The following is a 9,403-nucleotide window of genomic DNA, read 5'->3' on the forward strand; positions in this document are numbered from 1 at the left end:
AACTCCCATATCACAGGATTTTCCAGTGGTTAGTCACTAAGATAACTTCTAAGTCCATCCATCCAGAATAGATTAGTAACTGATGCACAGATATTCCATGTGCTTTAGCCATGTTATTTCCTCATCATGTCCTGCAGAGCAGCACTATCCTGAGGTGACTTTAGAAGAAGAGGAGGCAGATTTTGAAGAGTAGATAGGCATTGATGAAGARTAAGTAGATGCAGTACACTGCATATTATTATTGCCTGGAGGCTAAAATTCAATTTCTGAAAGAAGTAAATCTATCATTCATAAAAAGTGAGAAAGTATGTCCTGGCATTTGGACAAATAACTGGTAATCAAATTTATTTTATTCTTCTTTACACCAGTGTTCCAGTCCCAGCCCTGCTCCCCAGCTCGAGTCAGCGCTGTTCTCTGCTGTTGTGTGAGCAGCATCCCACAACTCATGACCCAGTCACAGATTTTGCATAGCATTTTTGACAGTCCAGCAGAGTGGGCAGAGTGTAGTTTCAGTTTTTAACTGTTACTGAAAATTACTAAGATTTCCTGGAGAACTGCATGTTCTATCATGTAACTACCCCAYAGGCCTTTCTTGTATTGCACTGTGAATGAAGCAATTATAGAATCTTATTCTTAGAAGATTTACTTGGCTGATATAAACATGTCCATAAAAAAACTAATATCTTCAAGTAAGACAGTTAGAAACAGTGTCCTCTGAGTGACATGTATCAAGAATTTACTTTACTACTGTACTATAACATCTGTTTCCAGATATTGTCTGATTCAATTTGACACAGTGTGTATTTGTCCCAGTGGTATGCAGCTTAGACAAATGAAGTGTTATCAGAAAGACTGTCACGCCAAACAACCATTTAAAAGACTTGACATACAGCACTGCTTTCAACCAAGCTATATTATTTAGCTACTATGGAAATAGCAAGTCTTCTCCAATCTTTCCTATTCCCCCATTGCCCAGCATCAATTTGAAATAATAATTCTATTGTCTGCAAAAGATGAGCTGTAAGATCGCCTGTACTGTAAGTCTCTCCAAGTCTTAATTATGCTGATGCTGAGAGCAGGGTGCCACTGACATTGATGCCAAAAGCTGACTCAATCCTGCTGCTATAAAGCCACCCCTTAGACACTGTTTATCAACAATGATACATTGGAAGGTAGCTGCCATGTTAAATCAATCTCTTGGCCTGCCTAGTTAGCATCCTGCTTGGGCTGCAGCCAGTATTTAATGCTTTGGAAGAAGTAAAAAATGTTCTATGATGCACCTTCCATCTATGCAGCCAAGGAAAGCAGAGATGCTTTCCTGATTCCCAAGGAATTCTAGAACATTACCTGATAAGCCTTAATACTTTGGCATAATTAACTTGTTCTTACTGGTCTTTGTTACTTATCTAGATATTCAGGGATTAAACCCTCATGTTTCTGGCTTTACAGAATTCCATAAGTGTCAGGGGTTAAGGTGAGATTTTTTAAGAGGGCCAATTTATCTCATACCAATCTATTGTGGGGACTGTGGCTACTGGAGGCAAATACTGATATGGATAGGTAATGAGGTTGGTGACAGAGTCTTCTACCAAGAAATAAAGCATCTTGAATCTGAGTAAACCATTTAAGCTAAAGAGCCCTCACCTTGTAGTTCTGATTTTCTGTCTCTTCAAGTGAGTGGAAGTTTTTCGCATGTCTCACAAAATTACTTCCAGAGATTTCAGCTTAATTCCAGAAGAATTATCAAATTACAGCAATCTTATGTACAGGACTTTGACTCTGCAGGGCTCAAAGACAAACAATAGGTGACAAAGCCTTAACCCCCACAGGATTATCTTCTGCAAAAGGGAAATAACTAAGATGCAAAATGAGTTGACCTGAAATGTGCACAAGTACATATACCCATGCAGTTTTGTGAATTACTGGAAAGAACCCAGGCTAACCAGCTTCTGAAGCACAGAGGTATATCCTCTTCTCTTTGTATCACATTAACAAGTTTGTAGGCACTTATAAACATGTTACATGAAAACTGTATCTATAAATAAAATCATTCTTATGGTATGATTGTATTTAATAAACACAATCCTCAGTCCATCCGTCCCCACCATCCCACTAACATTTTTTGAACTGAAGAATTACCAACTACATCTCCAAATCTGTACTGGCTTCTTTTATGCTTTCCTCTAACAGAATCACCCTTTCAAATCACTTTATTGATGGACATGCAGATTTAAGATAGTTATCTCCTTGAATCATTCTTTTATTCTACTCTTGAAATCCTCTAAAACATAGAAGGAAAAAAATTTTATATATATATATATATATATATATATATATATATACACACACACATACATATTAATAGCAGAATATAGCGGCAATATATCTGGTTAAACAGTATGTCTAGTAAAAAATATGAAGTCTTAGTCCTGTGATCAAATGTAATTATCCTGGAAGCAGATGCATGTAGCCCCTATATTTACCTGTATTCAATTCACTAAGTGCAGAATTCTGCTTTTTGAGCAAATATTGTATCTCATTTGTTCTGTAAAGTGCATTGCACAATTTGGTTGCTACAAATACAACAAACATTTGGAATATATTGGTGGAAATGCATTATGTTCTGATTTAAGTCTAGTCCACAGTTGGTTAGCTACGAGAAAGTAAGCTTTCTGTTTAGTTAGAATATTTTTTATATTTATTCTTGATTTTTTGTTGTTTGGAACTATGGCACACTAAATTCTGTTGACAGCTACAAATCCACTGTGCAATATAGCAGATCAAAATTTGTATTTTGCAGCAGCTTAAAGTATTTGCATATGCTATTGGTTATAATGGACAAATTTTTTTAGACGTGGTCTGGACAAAAACTGGTTGCGGGAATGGACTGGATCCAATTTCTTTCATAACTAACTTCCAGGATTATTTATTTGCTATTAAAATGTTTTTTATTGGAAATTATTAGATCCTCACTGTCATTCTTTCTCAAATACCTCTGTTTTTCCTTTCCGATGTAATTTAAATCTTGCACAGTTGGTACCATTCCTTCTCTAGTTACTGTTTTCCTTTTCTAATCCATGTCTGGCCACAGTCTGCAGGTGTTGATATGCCCTTAACTACAGATGGGGTAATAGCTTCAGTTTCAGGAAATATATAGAATTTTCCTATACAGAAAAGAAAGATTCCTGCTTAAATCAAGTCAAATTTTGCCAAGCAGTTTTTTCAAAATGGAATGTGAATGTCCACCCTGCCACCACCATCCCCCTTATATTTCTATATGTTAATATTCTCTTTATTGTAAGTTATATGGACTACAATAATGTTATTTTTTTAGCCATTAGGGGAAAGGAAATGACATATGGAGAGAATTCAAGTCCCTCCTCATTCCTAGAGAGTCTATCCAGAAAGTCAGAATGCTGAGTTCAGTCCAAGTGTCATTTCCTGCTCAGAATTGRGAAGGGGAGTTGAGGGGAGAGAGGAGATGGATATTAAATTGCTGCTTCTGATTAACAACCACATTCTGCAAATGATTTCATAATATTGCTTTGAACAGAAATGAACCTCTACAGCCCAAATACATGTAGCAATTCACTGATGAAAGAGCTATTTTTACATCTGTTTCATATAGTGGGTAAAAATGAAGCAATCTGGCTAATAGAAATGTGCTTTGGAGATTTTTCAAGATTTTCTGATAAGATTTTCTGATAACTCCATACATCCAATCTTCCATGTGCACATAGAACATAATTATATACTCCTGCTATTACAACTATTCTACCACTGTGAACCTGTGTACAATCCAATCTGTTATAGAGAACAAATGAGGCAGCCTTCTACCATTATTATCAGTAACGGTCACACTTTCAAAAGCTCGTCCCATGGTTTTCATTTCACATTGCAACGCAAACTGAGAAAGATACGAAATTAAGTAGGACACTTCACTATACTGCCTCTTTCATTGAACTTGTGGGTGCAATCCAGCACCTTCCCCTAGTGAAATCAGTGCCATTGATTTTGCTATTAGCGTCAGTCGACTAAACTCCCTTCCAGATGTATGATTCCTACATCACTTCTGGATTTGTCCTATTGTTTTATTTAAATGATTAGCACAACATTTTAATGTGGTTACACAAGTTCAGCTTAACAAAACAGGACTGAGAAAAAAACTGATGGTTCTTATTTTTTTCCTCTTTTCTCCATCCCTTTAAATCTCAGTTTTACTTCCCCCCAATCTAACGATGCTCCCCTGGGCAGTGGGTGAACTGCAACCTGGAAACAGGCCATGGCTCTTCCACGAAATCTTCTGGCTTCTGCGGAAGAGTGTCCATTTCCTGGAGCCAGTCTGAGACAGACAGTGCTCTGCAGTCAGAAACAGGACTGGAATTCAGTGACCCTTATTCCATATGAAGTGCTATGGAACACATGACAAACAAATTCTTAGCTGTCTACATACTAAGTCTCTGCCTGACTTGTGTTAGCACCATGCTATGGATCAGAGAGGAAGGAAATGTTCCAAACACAATGGACAGCTTTACACAGTTGTAGCTTGGAGTGCTCTTGTGAATGTATTTTTGTCTGAAGTTTGCAGCAGGGTTAGGTACACACTACCCCAAATCCAGCAGGAGGGCTTGCCTAATTCTCTTAGCCTTTCCCCCCTCCTCCCCCTTATTGCCATGAAGGTAAGTTGAGTGTCTAAATACAGACCAGATAATAAGAAAACATTAACTATGTTTTTAAGTCCTCTCTTGGCCAAATATCAGTAGTCATCATTAATCTTCCTTAATTACTTGTTTTGAATAACACAATATCTCCCCAACTGCATACATTCCCAGTGTTTAGTCCTATTTCAAACCATTATACTGTACCATATTACAGATGAAAGCCTATGCTCCCGAGATAACTCTGTATTCAGCAGAAGGATAATCTCAACCAGAGGTCTTAGAGATTAACTAGAAAAGCAGACATCAGGATTCCTGGGTTCCAGGTTAATTCTATCAGCTACTCTGGACATCTGTGGATAACATTCTTGCCTCAGTTTCCTTTGCTGCAGAAGGAATGTAGAAACAGGAAAGGCTTGACAAAGTGTCATTGGTTAGTGAATTCCTTCTCCTGTGAACCTAGAACTGTTCCYTTCCAGTGATACACTAAGTTCTGTGTAATTTAAGTCATTCTATATGGAGTAGCAGGAAGCAGCTATTTCACAAACTAACTCATGGGGCAATCACAAAGAGTTCTGTTATTTTGACCACTTTACTTCTAGCTACTCCACAGTTTAAACAGTTCTTCCTTTAGTGGAGAGTAAATGGACATGCTATTGAACAACTCTAAAACCTCTATTCTTCTTTTGGAGCCTAACATCTTAGGAAACAGCAAGTAGAAGTCACAAGGGCAGCATTTCCTACCATCAGAACTTCAGAGATGGTTACGTTTACTGGGACTTTAAAGTCTTACCATCACTCCACAGATAAAACAGCATTAACAACAACTGCATTCCAAGCCAGTTGATGTCAGCAGGGGTCTTATTATAGTTCTCAACACAGAGGAGTCTGCAGACTAGCTTATAARCTACCAGTCATTTATACTAGCTTTTATCCTGAATTAGACATTTACTGAATAAAGAAGGCTAGTTCTTGAGTCTGGCTGGACAACTATAGTCAGGAACTGGGAGTGATACCGGTTCTTCCCTCTCCTTTTGTTTTCATCAATTTAAGCTAAAGATATAGTCTAGTTTGAGCAGCTGTGAACCTAGCCTCAGAAATAGTTTGCATTTTCTCAGAATAAGGTAGTGACTCACCCCAGTCACTTACTCATAACCACTGTAGATCATTGCTCGTGGAAACGCATATTGCCAATGCTCATTTGTGGATAGGCTGAATACATTTTTCTTAGATAAAAGYGAAGTCTTGATCCTCAGAAAGTTAATTATTAAGGCAGTGAGCTGTCAGGCATCTAGAGAAGAACTTGCAGTGTTCTATTATTAACTTAATATATTAGATAGTTCTGAAATAAGCGCTTCAGGGAAGTAGAGCTAATACTATCCAATATACTGAGAAGACTAGAAGTTAAACACATACTAAAAAATTAAAATAAGGAATGGTACATTTAAAGTAATAATACCTCAACACTTCAAGGATTATATCTTATATGTAATATTTGAGTTAAATACTCAGAAATTAGCACATAGTTATTTCCTGTAATTACAGGAGGTACTCCACTGGCTCTTACAGTATTTTCTTAATAGGACAATAGATATCATACCTGAATGCCCCCACCCTGGAAACTCTGTATCAACCTCTTAAGCAGAGAGATCATTAGGTTGTCTGTAGCACCCTCTACTGGAAGATGCAGTATTTTATCGAGTTCAGAAAACAAATTACCCTGTAGTTTCACAAGTCCTTGTGCCATTATCCTTATAAATCCATATAGTATACTGCACATACTGTAACTGAGTTAAGTTATAGAAGCTGACTTCTATGATTACATTTATATGTTTTTTTTYCCCTCCAATTCTCTACAGACCCTTGCAGGGAACCACAGCTTTGTTAGTGCTGTTGCTGTTTTCAGGCTGGAGCTTTGACAAGGAAGTAGAGGACACACAGGGCTTCACCACTGCTGAGGCATGGAAACTGCTTGGTTCTTTTCAAGAAACTGAAGGCTCTGGCATTACAAGGCAGATGGTTCTTTCTCCAGGTACCAAGACAAGGAACAGCAGAATCAGGTCACAAGGACACTGCAKTATCAGCAGCATTAGACCTGTCTTCTGCTCCAGTCTGACACTGCCTAACCTGCGTCTCTGCCTGCAGCTTTTCTGCAGATGCTCAGGGCTGTCTGTAGTCTTACTCATTAGTACCGAAAGGAGCCAGATTAAGAACACGCCTTGGCCATATTTGTCTCACCCCTTATTTAGCAGCAAGCCACTATGCCTCAAGATCAGACAGAGACAGAGGGTTGCTAACCCTGAAGCATTGATTAATCCGGCCAATAGGTAGTGTAATCATCCTATTGTATTTCTTGAGGAATTAATTTCCTAAGAGACAAAGCTTATTACTTGCTGTAGAGCTTCATTTTGAGCTAAATAGAAAGCATTAAARAACTGACACAATCAACATCACAAAGAGATAAAACTGATTGTTTAAAGTGCTTTGAGTTTGTAGAATYGTATCTTGCAAAAGGTTGAATTTGCAACACCACACTGATCTATCATTACAGCAACATAATGTTTCTGTGGTGATGGCTAAGCTGGATTGGAGAAAACTTGTAAATAGCTTAAAGAYAGCCCAGTAGAATTATGCTCATGCTGGATTTATTTTCTGATCCAATATTGCCACATAAGTGATTGCTACAGGAGGTGAATCATTGCCACTAACTACAGGATTAGATGTGAATGTATATGCAAAGGAAAAAGAAGTATTACCTATTACCATCCAGTACATAAGGTTTAAGTCACTTGCTCAAATTTTATCAATACTAATAGAAGTTACCTATAAATCACATGGCTATAAGCATTAAAAAAAAAATCTAAATTATGTATGCTTTGCAAGCTTGGTTCCCTAACTTTGCACAGCCAGTATCCAGCTCCATTAGCCCAAAGTATTAAGAAACAATATACTTGAAACAGCGTTTACACAAAGAAAGCCTGCAGAAGTCCATGTAGATCACCAACCTCCAGCTAGGGAAGGCATTTTCCCAAGCAAGTGTGAAGTAGGCAGTAGTACACTAACTTCTGCTACTACAGTGTGGGACTATCTATCAAGTTAGTAATCTTTTCTTGTAACTTAGACCCATTGTCAAGTCATTTAACAGGTTATTTTCATGTAACTTMATATTGTCTAAAGGCAACCTAAGTTTAGAAATAGCATCTACATAAGAACTAAAGAACCTCAAAAAACCTGAATGGATCATGGTTACTCAAACATTGATAATTAACCRGAAGAGTTAGAGCTCAGTCCTAGAGGTTTTTCCCCTAAAAGTTAGAAAGTAGAACTACAGCTGGCCACACTCCCAGACTGAGGGCTTCATTTTTACTCCTGAACAATTGCTTCCTCTAGAGTATTTCCTAAGCTCTACCTGAACATACTGACCAAAATTAAWCTGGTCAACTCTTGCATGTTGTCTTAAGTGTCCACCTGCACACAAAGCATATGGCTCCATAMAACTAGGGTTAGCCACACATTTCTTAAAAAAAGAAAAAMRCACACACACAAGCTGATAGAAAAATTGAATAATGAGTTGGTATTCTTGTAAATATTCAGAAGTAGCAGACAATACTTGCCCTCCTTTAGACCTTTACTTGCAGTTAATTAGTACTATAACAGTCAAAACCTTCAGAGAAAATACATAGATATGCAAGTGTATGCAAGATACCTACAGAGAAGCAGCATTTCACTTGTTCTGCCATAATAGTATGCCAATACACATGAAAATCAGTGCACAGGAGTCAAGAGCCTGGAATGATGATGAACCCATTTTAAATCCACCAGCTTCAGAATTCAATCTCTTTAATTAGACCTGCACTCATACCATAGTACACTTTAATTATATTTTCATGTGTTTCCTTTTAAGAGAGCAACTGACACAGTTCAGTTTGATGTAYTGATACCACTTTATTGAACTTTAACCATAAATCCCCTTTAAAAGCCTACTCAGTGTACTGATTGCTGTAATAGGTTATGTAGAGTGTAATAGGTTACGAARAGGTTACACAGAGCAGTGGCTCATGCTTAGAGAGCACTGTTATCCCTTTGCATTCTTATCCCTGAGGGGGACAGCAARAGTCAGAAGAACAGAATGAGTATTTACAAGTATGTCAGAAAGAATGATGTTTACAGTTAGAAATTCACATTGTATGTACAGTTTTGAACTGTTCAAGTATGTTTCAGTTGGACAAAGTGCTACAGGTCACAAAGGAAAAACAGTAAAAAGCAAGAGAAGATATTAAGACATATATAGAAATGGCAGTCATTTGGGTACCAAACAACTTGTAGGTGGTTGCAGTGTGTACAAGATCTAGAAGTTGAAAGTGTCTGGAGTACGGCCATGGATTTGGAAAGTGTAGCTAGCAGCAGTAGATGCTGGTACAACATTTTGGTCTTCCTCCTCCTAGGAAGAAGAGAGAAGAGGTCTGAAAGAGCAATAACATTTCAACCAAGCAGYCAACTATACTAGCATGCAAAATGGAGTCAAAATAAATACTTTCCAGTAGCCACTTACTTCTGCTGAAAAGTACTTCTCAATGATGCTGGATGAGGCTTTATACACTTCTTCATTTTCATGCGATTGGAGAGCTTCAATCTTGTCCAGACCTCCACACTCTTCAATCATGAGACAGAGTTTTTCAGTCTCATTAATCTTCTCAGCAGCCTACAAGAGACAAATATGAAATATCCTCTTTCCAGAGGTTACT

General features: G+C 37.7%; 1 protein-coding gene across 7 annotated transcripts in view; it reads right to left on the bottom strand.

Annotated features, from left to right (window-relative positions):
- Positions 1-8,583: 8,583 nt before the first annotated feature.
- The window catches only part of KPNA2 (karyopherin subunit alpha 2), a 6,487-nt gene continuing 5,667 nt past the window's right edge, over positions 8,584-9,403 (bottom strand). For all 7 annotated transcript variants that reach the window (XM_085304689.1, XM_085304685.1, XM_085304688.1 and 4 more), the window contains exons 10-11: positions 9,211-9,360; positions 8,584-9,099 (exon numbers count right to left, since the gene is read on the bottom strand). In XM_085304689.1, the coding sequence (XP_085160815.1) occupies positions 9,007-9,099; positions 9,211-9,360 (243 nt within the window). In that variant the 3' untranslated portion in view covers positions 8,584-9,006. The remainder of the gene's footprint in view (positions 9,100-9,210; positions 9,361-9,403) is intronic.

This window comes from Rhea americana, unplaced genomic scaffold, assembly GCF_003343005.1.
Source record: "Rhea americana isolate MKP2758 unplaced genomic scaffold, rheAme1 scaffold_21, whole genome shotgun sequence".
NCBI classification, from domain to species: domain Eukaryota; kingdom Metazoa; phylum Chordata; class Aves; order Rheiformes; family Rheidae; genus Rhea; species Rhea americana.